At 62.7% G+C, this 11,602-nt stretch overlaps 6 protein-coding genes across 6 annotated transcripts; 3 read left to right on the top strand and 3 right to left on the bottom strand.

The window, feature by feature from the left end:
• Window positions 1-781: 781 nt before the first annotated feature.
• Window positions 782-1,506, bottom strand: LOC62_05G007672 (uncharacterized protein). Its single transcript, XM_062774193.1, has 3 exons — window positions 1,357-1,506; window positions 861-1,146; window positions 782-825 (listed from the first exon to the last, which is right to left on the bottom strand). The coding sequence occupies exons 1-3, from the start codon at window positions 1,465-1,467 to the stop codon at window positions 815-817; spliced, it is 408 nt and encodes a 135-aa protein (XP_062630177.1). The 5' UTR covers window positions 1,468-1,506; the 3' UTR covers window positions 782-814.
• A 259-nt stretch (window positions 1,507-1,765) lies between these two features.
• On the top strand, window positions 1,766-2,185 carry LOC62_05G007673 (uncharacterized protein; the record flags this gene model as incomplete). Its single annotated transcript, XM_062774194.1, has 2 exons — window positions 1,766-1,972; window positions 2,012-2,185. The coding sequence occupies exons 1-2, from the start codon at window positions 1,781-1,783 to the stop codon at window positions 2,183-2,185; spliced, it is 366 nt and encodes a 121-aa protein (XP_062630178.1). The 5' UTR covers window positions 1,766-1,780.
• ARB_04618 (PI-PLC X domain-containing protein 1) lies at window positions 2,094-4,415 on the bottom strand. Its single transcript, XM_062774195.1, has 3 exons — window positions 3,747-4,415; window positions 3,389-3,539; window positions 2,094-3,349 (listed from the first exon to the last, which is right to left on the bottom strand). The coding sequence occupies exons 1-3, from the start codon at window positions 3,936-3,938 to the stop codon at window positions 2,595-2,597; spliced, it is 1,098 nt and encodes a 365-aa protein (XP_062630179.1). The 5' UTR covers window positions 3,939-4,415; the 3' UTR covers window positions 2,094-2,594.
• A 774-nt stretch (window positions 4,416-5,189) lies between these two features.
• TGL2_1 (Lipase 2) lies at window positions 5,190-7,560 on the top strand. The gene is made up of 3 exons (XM_062774196.1): window positions 5,190-5,901; window positions 5,976-6,105; window positions 6,241-7,560. Exons 1-3 carry the CDS (start codon window positions 5,451-5,453, stop codon window positions 7,421-7,423), a joined length of 1,764 nt encoding a protein of 587 aa, XP_062630180.1. The 5' UTR covers window positions 5,190-5,450; the 3' UTR covers window positions 7,424-7,560.
• Window positions 7,561-7,701: 141 nt separating this feature from the next.
• SKT5 lies at window positions 7,702-10,186 on the bottom strand. Its single transcript, XM_062774197.1, has 4 exons — window positions 9,240-10,186; window positions 8,661-9,135; window positions 8,103-8,619; window positions 7,702-8,055 (listed from the first exon to the last, which is right to left on the bottom strand). Exons 1-4 carry the CDS (start codon window positions 9,508-9,510, stop codon window positions 7,846-7,848), a joined length of 1,473 nt encoding a protein of 490 aa, XP_062630181.1. The 5' UTR covers window positions 9,511-10,186; the 3' UTR covers window positions 7,702-7,845.
• A 220-nt stretch (window positions 10,187-10,406) lies between these two features.
• On the top strand, window positions 10,407-11,574 carry rplC (50S ribosomal protein L3). The gene is made up of 2 exons (XM_062774198.1): window positions 10,407-10,984; window positions 11,072-11,574. Exons 1-2 carry the CDS (start codon window positions 10,506-10,508, stop codon window positions 11,520-11,522), a joined length of 930 nt encoding a protein of 309 aa, XP_062630182.1. The 5' UTR covers window positions 10,407-10,505; the 3' UTR covers window positions 11,523-11,574.
• Window positions 11,575-11,602: the final 28 nt, after the last annotated feature.

Genomic DNA, 11,602 nt, shown 5'->3' on the forward strand with positions numbered 1-11,602 from the left:
GAGCCACAGCCAGCCAGCGACCACTGTCAGCCATCTTACGTGACTGCACCACTGTCAGCACTTTGTGCACACTCTATTCACGGCGCGGAGCAGCCGATTGCCTACGAGACGCGTCTAGTACATCCGGAGCGTGGTGGACACATGCATGCTGCTGCTAGCCCGTCAGGCCTGCTGCACACAACGCACGCATCGCGGCAGAGCCGAGATGCCGACGCCATCGCCGTCTGCCCCAGCTGCCTGCCTGCCGGCCCAATGCCTCCAATACCGGCGGCAACGACTGACTACGCATCTCACGTCACAACGCCGTCGTCGCCGTCGACAGCCGGTGATGCGTCTGATCTGATATGGCATCTAACAGCGTCTAAGTAAGGATAAGCGTCGAGGGATGCCTCGTCAGTCGGCAGTCACCACCACCCACCCAACTCGACTGATCGGCTCCAACCGGCCAGGCCGGGGGGTACAAACCCCACCCACGAGCATGGTCATCATTGCCGGCAAGCCGACTGCTGCTTCTAACAAGGCAGCACCAGCAACACTATGCCACAACCATATCCAGCAGGACCACCTCACGAGCACCTCATTTCTAGTGTTACCACCGCTCTTGGCCTCACCTCATCCACACCGCATCACCAGAGCAATACACCTCCCTGGTGCCCCCAGTCATGCGCGCCTCCTTCATGTACCCCGAGCCAGCAGCTCGTGCCGCAAACGAGTTTCTGCGACTGCCCAGCAGCGCCACGAGGACTGGCGCGCCGAGACCAGCTCTGCCGCACGCCATGAACCACTGTTAAACCGTCTATACATCGCCGTCCCACTAGTCATACACTGTCCGTCAGCCCCACCCCCAAAAGCGCACTCACCATGAATCAAAGCATACCCGCCAATCCAGAACAACAAGAACCCGAGCAGATTCTCCTGCCCAAGGCCCATGAGCTCGACCCAGCCCTTCCACGAGGCCACGACAACGGCGCCCTGCGGCCCCGCGTCCGAGTGCGCCTGGGGCGAGTACTTGCCCACGTCAAAGTTGCACTTGACCGCGGCGACCGTCACGCCCGTCGCGACCGCCGTCGCGAGGTACAGCGCAAAGCCGGTCAGGTTTGTCAGGCCGAGGATGCCGGCTATCGCGCCCGAGAAGCACGCTGTGAGCTGCGCGTGTTAGCCGAGTCGCGCGCGCGGGGTGGGGCGGGCGGGCCGGGGGAGGAAGGTGGGAGGTGCGTTGTTGCAGGCGAACGGGCGACGGGCCCGCCTGCAGGCTTGCGCAAACCACAGCCAGCGCAAGCACGCTACCTCCTGCTTCGCTCACGCGGCGGCACGCTCGCTGCGCTCGCGTTGCCGCGTGCGTTCGTTCCAACTCACCGTCGCAACACTCCCAATCACGCTCGTGTTGTGCGTCGCGCTGGGGGGATACAGCGCCGACGCGGCCGGCGAGAACTGGGATTTGGAGATGGGCGCTGCTGATGGGTCCATCGTGCGAGTCGGTCGAGTCGAGGAGCGGAGCGACGAGCGAGCGACGGTGTCGATGCAAGGTTGTAATCTCGATCCCTTGTCGAGGTGGTGGTGGTCGGCGTCGTCACTTGTGGCGCCACGTGGAATTGATCCCGCCGAGGTAAGTTCGACAACAAGATCTGATCAACGACAATGACCTCGAACTCGACTTGACAACAACAACAACATCGACTCCAAGACGCCGCGACAGCCCGACGCACCAAGCACGACGCCGACGCCGAGCCCAAGACCTACCCCTCACCGCTCGCCCACCCCCCACCCCCCACAACCCGCCATGCCCGCCATGCCCGCCCCTACGCCCCGCGAGATGCGCTCCACGACCGCCGAGTCGGCCTCGGCGTCGAGCGCGACCATCACGGCGGCGGACACGCCCCGGCGTCGTCCTCAGCCGTTGCAAGTTAAGGGCACACTTGGCGCGCTAGAATCGCCGCGCCGAGAGCTCTACTCGCCAGCGCCGCCGGCCTCGGTACGCCGCCGTGAGCCGGAGACAAGCTGACCCCCCTAGGTCCGCGCCTCGGTGCCCCCCTCCCCCGGCTCCACCGTCCTCTCCGCCACGCCCTCCGAACCCTCCGAACCCGCGCCCCCCGTGCTCGTGTTCCGCGCCGACCCGCGCCTTGGGACGTGTTTCGAGGCGCTGCCCGAAGGCGGGGACGAGGTGCGCGCCCTGTTTGGCGTCTAGCCTCGGCGTGGCGTGGCGCCGAGGCGGCCAAGTGGCCAAGCCGCGCAGTCGCATCGGCGTGACTGTGCATCGCTTGGCCCTGTTCAATTCAACACTACTAGCATTGTTACACTGCATTCTACACATGTATACTTCATCTGGGCGGCAGGGGGCTCGGTGGCTTGGTGGCTGGGCATGTCGTGTGCCTCGCCACAGTAGAAAGAAACAAAATCGTAACTCATCCTCGGCCTTACGCCTCGCGCCCTCGCGTCGCGAGGACGCTCGGCTCGTCGATGCAACAATGATAACATACATGGCTACAAAGTCCATGTGAAGGACGCCGCAGCAGGCCAGCTTGGCGCGGCGTGGAGCGCCGAGGCCAGCTGCTGACGCTCTCGCGGCAATGTGTGTGCCGCTCTGGCGCCGACGCTTAAACCAGCACGGCGCTGATGGCAACGCCGACGATGGCGACGACAAGGCCGAGGCCCGCAGGCGTGGCGCCCATGGCGGCGCCGGGCTTGTTGGACGACACCGACATGGAGGGGCTGGCCGGGCCAGTGCCGCTAGCACCAGCACTGCCCGTTGCGCTGATGCTGCCGGGGGTGATAGAGTTCGTGGGCGCGGCGACGCCGTTGAGCTGGGCAGCGGCAACAAACGGCGCGTTGCCGTTGCTGTCATAGTAGTCGAGGAGGATAATGTTGGGGTTGCGCTGGTAGAGCAGGACGCAGTTGTTGACGTGGAAGCCGATCGAGCCGGGGCCGGTAGCCGCGTTGGTCTCGTTGAGCTTGTCCTTGTCGGGGATGAAGGCGACGTTGCCGAGAATGTTCCACGTCTTGTCGAGGAAGTGGTTGATCATGTACATCTTCTGGTTGGGCGAGGGGCCAGTGTTGCTCGAGCGGTTGACGGCGCAGCCCCACTCCTGGTCGACAACGTTGTAGGCGTCCTCCCACATGTTGGTGAACTCGTCAATGAGGTACGGGACAGCGGTAAAGTCGGCATTGTAGTTGAGGAAGGTGACGAGGTTGGTGCCGGCGTCGATGAGGCTGCCGAGCGTCGGCCAGTCCGAGATGGTGTTGGAGGCGGCCTTGGGGACGAAGCTCTTCTTGTCGAGGCCGGCCGTCTGGAACGCCGAAGCAAAGGCGGTAGCGGGGAGGTTGTCAATGTTGACGAGGACGAGGGTGACGACTGCGGGGGTTAGTGGGCGTGACTTGGGCCCAAACTCACCCTCGTTGGGGTTGGCATCGAGCCACGTCTTGACCTTTGTCAGGTAGTCTGACAGGAGGCCGGCGTCGAGGAGCGCACACGACGTGTGGCACAGGTGGATGCCGCTCGACGTGTTGTGCGTCTGGATCTGGAGGGCGCGAATGCCGTCGTTCTGAGCGAGGGAGCGAGGTGGTTAGCAACTACCCAACCCTGGCAATCAAAACAAGGCGGGTTGGTGTCATGGTGTCATGGTGTTTAGGGTAGGTGGTCACCGTGACGCGGAATTGACCAGACAGGCAATTGTCAGGCGCGTGCAATTGGCAGTCTGGGGCTAGCCCGAGACACGTCCACCACCAACACCCCCTGCAGCCCCACTCACCAGCTGCGCCGTCACATCCTTGTCCTGGTTGTCGGTGATGCTCTGGCCGACGGCGTACGAGTCGTGGGCGCCAATGTACGTGACGTTGGAGTAGAGGCGGGTGCAGAGCGACGCGTCGCCGTTGCACACTGACGCCGCGAGGGCCGGGAGGGCGAGGAGCGGCGCGAGTGCGAGGGCGATGGAGAAGCGCATGATGGTGGTGGTGGTGGTGAGATGTGTGATGGGGTTGTGATGGGGAAGGCGAGGGGGTGGTTATGAATGAATGTCGTGTGGCGAGGGGGCGCGAGCGCGGTGCAGCAGTGACGATCTCGAAGCCGGGGCGAAGGAGTCGAAGGCTACAGTTCGTCGCGGCTCTGTAGAGAGCAAAGGGAGGAAGAGGAGGAGAGGAGAGAGAGAGAAGAGGAGCAAGAAGAAGAGGAGACGACGAGGTTGATTTACGTCTCGTGTGGTGGGTGGTGGTGGTGGTGCAAATGCGGTGCTTGGCGGTTGCAGGGCGAGGCGAGGCGCGACCGACGAGGCGAGGCTGCGGCGGGGAACGGGGCACGCGCGGGGGCCGAAGAGGGCAAAAGTGACTGACTGATCACCAAACGAGTGATGGCGAGGACGAAGAGGGTGCAAGCTGCGTGTCGTGCGTGTCGATGTGTCGTCGATGCAGCAACAACGATGCGGTGCGATGTAAATGAGATGCAAGGCGAGGTACAAGTGCGACAACCAAAACACTGCCATCGTGCCGTGCCCGTCGTGGCGCGCATCGCAGCCCGCAGCCCTCAACGGCTACGTCGGCCACAACACTGCAACCCGTAGCTTGTTTTTCTGACCGAGCCTTGCTTGCTTGCGTGCCCCTCGATCGAATCTGGCCGGCCCATCAACAAGGACAGTTTGGGGCCTTGGCGATGCATCTCAGACCCTTCCTTGTCCTCGTCCTGCTCTCTCTCTCGTCATGCTGCCTGTGCACCCTCGCTGCCGCTGCCGTCGTCGTCGCCTCTGTCGTCGTCCCAGTTCTTGTCTTTGCCCCGCGTGCCCCTGTTTTCGTTCCTCGCCGCGCCTTTTTTCACGCGCAGCGCGTCGGTAGGGTGCTACGAGTGACGGCGGAAGCAAATTCGCCACGTAGTCCAGATCTGTCACGGGGTGACTACTACCGTGGGAAACCCAGCCACGTGGCCTTACTCGGCGTCTGTGCGTCACTTTCACCCTGCAGCCCCAACAAAAGTTGAACGTGGGCGGCGACAGGGAACGTGTGGTGCGCAAAGCTAATGGATATTTGATGCCGTTAATCGGGTTTATGCGGGAGGGTGTTTTTACTAATTGCCGAGGCTAATTCCCGATTAGGAATTGGCTCCACTGCACCGCTGGCTGCCCCTTATTCCCCAGCAGTCATCATCCAACGTGGACAAGTCATGTGCACTGTAGAGTGGGTTGACTATTAAAGTCAACAAAGCACCACCCCAGCAACCGCCAACAACACCCAGCCACAACATCAACAACATCAACAACAACACTCCTCCCCCACACTCACTGGCATCACACACACATCACTAGGGCACCAGCGCGCATCCCATCATCACTCACACCGAGCTCGCTGGCTGCCCCCTCCCTCCCTACCACCTCCGCCACCGCTCCCCCGCCCAAGCTCCGCTCCACTCCATCGCCGACTTGGCCGGCTTACGCACACGCACCGCCACCCACCCAGCACACTTCGCCACCATGCCCGCGACGCTCTCGCCGTTCCGCTACATCCAAGTAGCGCGCTACCTCCTGCAGTGGTGGCTCGAAACCGCCCCCGGCTTTGAGGCGCGCCGTCGCGCAGCCCAGGCAAAGGCCGCTCAGCTCATCTACGCGCCCCGCTTGCGCCGGTTTGCCGCCGCGCCAGCGATGCACGCCGCGCTCGACGAGGACGAGATGGGCGGCGGCGCACGCCAAAAGGTGCGCACGACGTCGCCGAGGCGCTCCGTCGCAGAACGCCTCGCACCCCCGCCAGAGGCCGAGATCGGCCTCCCGCCCAATACGGACCCGGCAGAGGGACCCGCCCGCCCACCACAACAACCCAGCCTCACACCCCAGGACCATACCGAGATCTACCGCCTCATGAACGACCAGCGCGCCTTCCTCCCCGGCGCGATGCAGCCCCCGCGCGAGATCATTGTGCTGTGCCACGGTGCGTTGTCGTTGTCGTGGTCGTCATGGGGCCTTGGTGGAACGACGACGGGCGGTTACTAACGCTCCGCACAGGTCTCTACGGCTTTTCCACGGCTACGCCTATCCCACTGTTCCCGTCGCTCAAGCTCCACTACTGGGCTTCGGTGCTCGATGTCCTCCGCGACCGCATGGGTGCCAAGGTTGTAGTCGTTGGCGTCAAAGGGTGAGTTTCGGCGCGCGTCGCACATCGCACATCTTTGCCGCGTTGAATTTCGGCCGGAGTGCCGTACAACGTGGTGCACATGTGCTTGTGCCTGGACCGGACAACCATCATTGCACCCACTGACACTCCTTGCAGCACTGGCTCGATTCAAGAACGCGCAGAACAGATGCACGCATTCCTCAAGTCGTACTTGCCCAAAGGCGTCGGCGTCAACTTTGTCGCCCACAGCATGGGTGGACTGGACGCCCGGCACCTGATATCCACAATCAAGCCGACGGAATACAAGCCACTCAGCCTCACCACGATTGCGACGCCACACCGCGGCTCGCCGTTCATGGACTGGTGCGCCGCCAACATTGGCGTCGGCACGGAACACTCGGGCTCGGGAAGCCCCCCGCAACTCCCCTTCTCGCTCGACTCGCCCCTCCTCATCCGTGACAGCGCCGGCAAGGCAAAGGCCGGCGGTGGCCAGCCCGACACCCTCGCATCCTTCACCTCTGGCCTCACAAACTACCTGCTCAAGATCTTCGACTCGCCCGCCTACTCCAACCTCACGACCTCGTACCTCCGCGACGTTTTCAACCCGTCCACACCCGATGACCCCAACGTCAAGTACATGTCGGTGGCTGGACGCTTGGCCAAAATGTCGGTTCTGCACCCATTGTGGTTCCCCAAGCTCGTGCTGGATTCCGCCGCCGAGAAGGGCTTCCCCGCTGGAGAAACGATTCCGGGACAGCACTACCAGGGCAACGACGGCCTCGTGTCGGTCGCCTCGGCCAAGTGGGGCGACTTCATGGGCGTCGTCGACGGGTGCCACCATTGGGACCTGCGCGGCGAGGGCGGTCTCTGGCCCCAGGGCGGCTCGCTTCGTGACGCGCCCACGGGCAGACCAGACGAGACCAAGCCCGGCGGCTGGGACTGGCAGGGCGGTGTCGGCGGTGCTCTGGGGCTGCGAGACGGACCCAACGGCGCCGGCGAGGCTTGCGCAACAGGCGAGGGCGTCGAGGTGCCCACCGGCAGACGGGATCAGCAGCTCGACCCCGCGCAGCACAAGCGCGACCTCGCCACGGCGAGAGCCATGAGCCCCGTCTCGGAGCGTCCCAAGCGCAGTAACGACTCGTGGGACCTCGCCCAGGTCGGCCAGTTGATCGACTGGGTCGGCGACCTCTTCCCCGGCGACAAGAAGCAGGACGAGAAGACGCACCAGATGGCCGACGCGACCAAGGAGCATGCCGGCAAGAAGATTGTCCGCGAGAAGTTTGATCTCGCCCGGTTCTACGGCGGCTTGATGCTTCGCTTGCGCGAGGAAGGCCTTTGAGATCCTGTCAACATACACGGACCGTTGTAACATTAGAGAGAGGGGGAGGGGTGCCGCTCGGCATTTAATAGCATGGCATCGGAAAGAAGTAATAGCATAGGGAAGTGTTGTTGGACTGCATGCACGCATAGCATTGAGGTGGGTGCAAGTGGTCGGCATAGGCAATGTGGTCAGTAGTCACTGCAAGGTTTCGCACCCCATCGGCCTCCTCGCGCCGGCCCCTGGCGGGGCCGCGCTCCACCATCGTCGGAGCTATGCGTGTGTCGCGCTCGCTGCATGCGCATACTAGATACACTGGGCTATGGGAGCTCACGCCGCTGCCCAGAATGGAAACTCTAATCAATGGTGTAATGTCTGTCAACGTCGTCTAGGGGGGTACTCGTGTCGTCGCTGTCGTGGTGGTATCGGGCACGATGCCCCGCCTACATGATGATGCAGTCGCCCTTGTCCTCCTTCTTGCCGGGCGCGCCGCCGCCGCCCTTCATGGCCTCGACCTCGAGTCTGCGGTTGAGCGCGCCCGCGCCCGACATGCCCTGCGCAAGGCGCTTGGCCGCGCGCTTGTCACCGCCATCAGTCGCGAGGCGGTACCACTTCATCGCGTTGGCGAGGTTGGGCTCGACTCCAACGCCAGTCTGCAAGTATTAGTAGGCGTTACATTCACTTCGCAACCACCGCTTACCTCGGTAAAGTACCCAAGGGCGTACTGTGCCTTTGCAAGGCCTTGGTCGGCAGCCTTCTTGGCCCAGAGGTACGCTTCCGTGTCCGACTGGGGCAGGACGCCCTCCGCACCGACAAGGTACCACGCCGTGAGGGCAAAGCACGCTTCGCGGTGGCCCTGCTGCGCGGCGATGTTGTAGTAGTGGATCGACAGGGGCGCATCGACGGGGCAGCCCATCTTGCCATACTCGTAGCACTCGCCGAGCTTGAATGCCGAGGGAGCGTAGCCGAGCTCCGAGGCCTGTGCAAGAAGATCCGCAGCATACTCGAGGTCGATGAACACAATGTTGTCGATACCGCGCTCGTGCAGGAGAGCGAGCTCGTGGAGGGCATGGGGGAACTCCTCGGTGGCATGCTCGGCGGAACGCTTGAGCCACTTGACTCCCTCCTTTGGTCGCTTGGACAATCCTAGTGAGCCGTTGAGCTCCGCAGTGCCGAGGCGGTACATGGCGCCAGGGTGGAGACCAACTGCCGCTTTCCTGCACAGTCAGCAAACAAGATCCAATTTATCAACACCCACTTGTAGTACTGGATCGCCTTGGCGCTCTCTCGGCGAGTGCCCCATCCGTGCTCACAGCACGTACCGGCGCGGTAGCATGCGTCAGGGTGTCCGTGCTTGGCGGCGAGGGAGAAGAGGGGGAACGCCTTGTCAAAGTCCTGCTTGCCGCGGGGCGTTCCAATGCCGTTGGCGTAGCAGTCGGCCAGGTAGTACTGGGCGTCGGGGTATCCGCGGTCTGCGAGACGTCTGAGCAGCGAGGTAGCCTCCTTGACGAGCTCGTCGCGCTTCTCGAGCACAACACGGTTGGGCCTGTTGGCAGGGTCGGCTGGGTCGTCTGGGTTGGCCGGGGCCACCATCGACTTTGCCGCATCGATCATGAAGACTGCAAACTCGAATATGATCTCGGGGTCGTTTGTCTTCTTGGCATTTTCGCGGTACAGCTCGAGCGTGCGGTCGTGCGAGAGAAGCTCTGCAGAGTTTCCTGGCCGAAGATGGGCTTTTGGGTTTGATGTTAGCTCGATCTCGATACCGCCCGCGTCTTCCGACAGGCGTTACGTGATTGCGACATGCAAGACGCCGCAGAAACACACAAACACGTACATTGGTCCATCAGCGGCCTTGGGCCCGACTCCATGCGGACCTGTGATGAGCGTGCTGATCCGCCGTCGGGGTAGCCGTAGCCCAGGTCGGCTTGGCCGTAGGGAGAGTTGTTGGCTTGTTGGGGCGGAAGCGGCGGCAGGTTGCCATTCGTGTTGATGGGGTATCCGTTGTTGCCGCCGCCGCCGCCGTAGGCGCCAGCAGGGCCACCTGGAGGAGGCGCGCCGCCATAGCCTGGGTGCTGTTGTGGCTGGCTCTGGTATTGCATTGCCATTGTGAGATGGGTGGTGTGCGTGTGAATGTGGGATTGGAGTTATGGGTCGAGGACGGAGGAGACGTGGCCGTGGTCACGGTGCGGAATAGGGGCTTGGCGGGGAGGGAAGGGGGTGAGTGGAGTGAGGCGAGAAGGGGGGTCGCGGTGGTGTGATGCGGGCGCTTGAGCGAGATGCCTGTCTCTTGTCGAGTTATGTCCAAGCAGAGACGACAAATGTCACTGGTCCGAGAAAAGACTTTGGAGGTTGCTGCGCTGCTAGAAAGCGATGCCTCTGGGTCAAGGGTGAATGTGATGGAGGGGGTGACAATGGCGGGCCGATTCACAAACGCCTGTGCGTGCCGAGCCAACAGGGGTGGGCTGGTGGAGGGAGATGTCGTGGGTGGGTGGATACTCTCTGAGGGATCTCTTTCGACGCGTCTATCCTTGTCGAGTGTCGTTGTTGGCGTTTGATACAAAGTCTTGCAACAAGGAAGAGGATATAGAGTTTAGCGAGGTTCGTGAAAACTATTGGGGTGGGTGGGGTGGGATGAGATGGACCTGGCTGGCGGATGTGGGTTGTTGATGCGCGTGTTGGATTCAATGTAGTGTCGTGCTTCGTCGTCGTAGGTTGCGCAGTCTCTGTCCTTGCGATGCGAGTATGCGTGCTTGTGAGAGTCAAAGAAAGAGAGAAAGAGCGAGAGACAGACGAAGAAGTGAAAGCAAAGACGATGTTGACAAGACACCCACCCATAATCAAACACTCACCCTGTGGTGTTAGAGAGGCGCTGATCTGGGTAAAATGTCAGGCTCACTTGATACGCCACCCCACGTGACCCTGACATTTACACCAGCGACACCTCCGACAGAAAGTTGAGAATCGCGAAAAGCCAATCTCTTGCCAGCCTCGACATTGACGTCGACGACTTCATCTCGCTCAGCACAACAACAACACAGGCAAGCGACGCCGACGACGAGCCAGCGACCAAGCGCATCACCTGGCCCAACCGTGCACCATTATGCGCTCCTTCATCACCTCGCTCCGCCGCCTCCCCGCCGGCGTGCGCGGGCTCGCGACCTCGGCCGAGGCCGCCCCCGCTGCTGCCGAGTCCTCAAAGTCGTCGTCGGCAAAGTGGTCGCCATTCACACAGCGCACGGGCGTGATCGCACGTAAGCGCGGCATGACGGCCCTGTGGGACCAGAACGGACGGCGATGGCCCGTCACTGTGCTCCAGCTCGACAATGTCCAGGTCGTCCGCCATGACCCGCCCACCAAGGACAGCGGGACGGGTCTCCACCGCCTCCAGCTCGGTGCTAGCGACCGCCCAGAACGCACGACGACCAAGGCTCTCGCCGGCCACTTTAAGAAGGCGGGCGTCAACCCCAAGTACAAGCTCGCCGAGTTTTCCGTCACCCCCGACGCTGTGCTGCCGGTTGGCGCGCAGCTCAGCGCCGCGCACTTTGTCCCTGGGCAGTATGTGGACGTGACTGCGAAGAGGTGAGTGCGGCGTAAGGCGGAGGGTTGGCAATGCCTGGTGTGGGCAGCAACCGTGAACTGGAGCTGTCTGCTAACACCCCGCCGCAGCATCGGCAAGGGCTTCCAAGGTGCCATGAAGCGCCACGGCTTCGCTGGTCTCAAGGCGTCGCACGGTGTGTCGATCACCCACCGTTCTGCAGGCTCGACAGGCCAGAACCAGGACCCCGGACGTGTCATCCCCGGCAAGAAGATGGCAGGACACATGGGTGTCGAGAAGCGCACGCAGCAGAACCTGCTCGTCCACCGCGTCGACACGGCGCTCAACCTCATCTTTGTGCGCGGCGCCGTGCCCGGCGTCGACGACGCCTTCGTCAGCGTCCGCGACGCCAAGAAGAAGCTTACGTACAAGGCCCGCGGCAACCTCCTCGGCGGCAAGGACCAGGACGAGTGGATCGGCGAGGGCGTCACCAGCCTCCCCCTGCCTGGTGCCACTGTCGAGCGTGTCAAGGCTGAGGGATGGCCCGAGGTGATTGAGTGGCCCGGCAAGGAGAAGGCGTAGTAGGTGCGGCGCGGCGTAGTTGCATTGGGATTGCATGCATTATTCACAGCTGTGGGGTGGGGGAGGTGGGATTGGTGTTG

Source organism: Vanrija pseudolonga, chromosome 5, assembly GCF_020906515.1.
Source record: "Vanrija pseudolonga chromosome 5, complete sequence".
Taxonomy (NCBI): Eukaryota; Fungi; Basidiomycota; class Tremellomycetes; order Trichosporonales; family Trichosporonaceae; genus Vanrija; species Vanrija pseudolonga.

Excerpts from the sequence above, each read along its gene's own strand:
- SKT5 (XM_062774197.1), bottom strand. The coding sequence starts at position 9,510 with ATGGCAATGCAATACCAGAGCCAGCCACAACAGCACCCAGGCTATGGC. Across the intron at positions 8,620-8,660 it reads AAGGCGATCCAGTACTACAA|GAAAGCGGCAGTTGGTCTCC; the intron begins GTGGGTGTTGAT and ends CTGACTGTGCAG. Across the intron at positions 8,056-8,102 it reads CCCTTGGGTACTTTACCGAG|ACTGGCGTTGGAGTCGAGCC; the intron begins GTAAGCGGTGGT and ends TAATACTTGCAG.
- rplC (XM_062774198.1), top strand. The coding sequence starts at position 10,506 with ATGCGCTCCTTCATCACCTCGCTCCGCCGCCTCCCCGCCGGCGTGCGC. Across the intron at positions 10,985-11,071 it reads GTGGACGTGACTGCGAAGAG|CATCGGCAAGGGCTTCCAAG; the intron begins GTGAGTGCGGCG and ends ACCCCGCCGCAG.
- ARB_04618 (XM_062774195.1), bottom strand. The coding sequence starts at position 3,938 with ATGCGCTTCTCCATCGCCCTCGCACTCGCGCCGCTCCTCGCCCTCCCG. Across the intron at positions 3,540-3,746 it reads AGGATGTGACGGCGCAGCTG|AACGACGGCATTCGCGCCCT; the intron begins GTGAGTGGGGCT and ends TCCCTCGCTCAG. Across the intron at positions 3,350-3,388 it reads CGATGCCAACCCCAACGAGG|TCGTCACCCTCGTCCTCGTC; the intron begins GTGAGTTTGGGC and ends TAACCCCCGCAG.
- TGL2_1 (XM_062774196.1), top strand. The coding sequence starts at position 5,451 with ATGCCCGCGACGCTCTCGCCGTTCCGCTACATCCAAGTAGCGCGCTAC. Across the intron at positions 5,902-5,975 it reads GATCATTGTGCTGTGCCACG|GTCTCTACGGCTTTTCCACG; the intron begins GTGCGTTGTCGT and ends CGCTCCGCACAG. Across the intron at positions 6,106-6,240 it reads GTAGTCGTTGGCGTCAAAGG|CACTGGCTCGATTCAAGAAC; the intron begins GTGAGTTTCGGC and ends CACTCCTTGCAG.
- LOC62_05G007672 (XM_062774193.1), bottom strand. The coding sequence starts at position 1,467 with ATGGACCCATCAGCAGCGCCCATCTCCAAATCCCAGTTCTCGCCGGCC. Across the intron at positions 1,147-1,356 it reads TGATTGGGAGTGTTGCGACG|CTCACAGCGTGCTTCTCGGG; the intron begins GTGAGTTGGAAC and ends TAACACGCGCAG.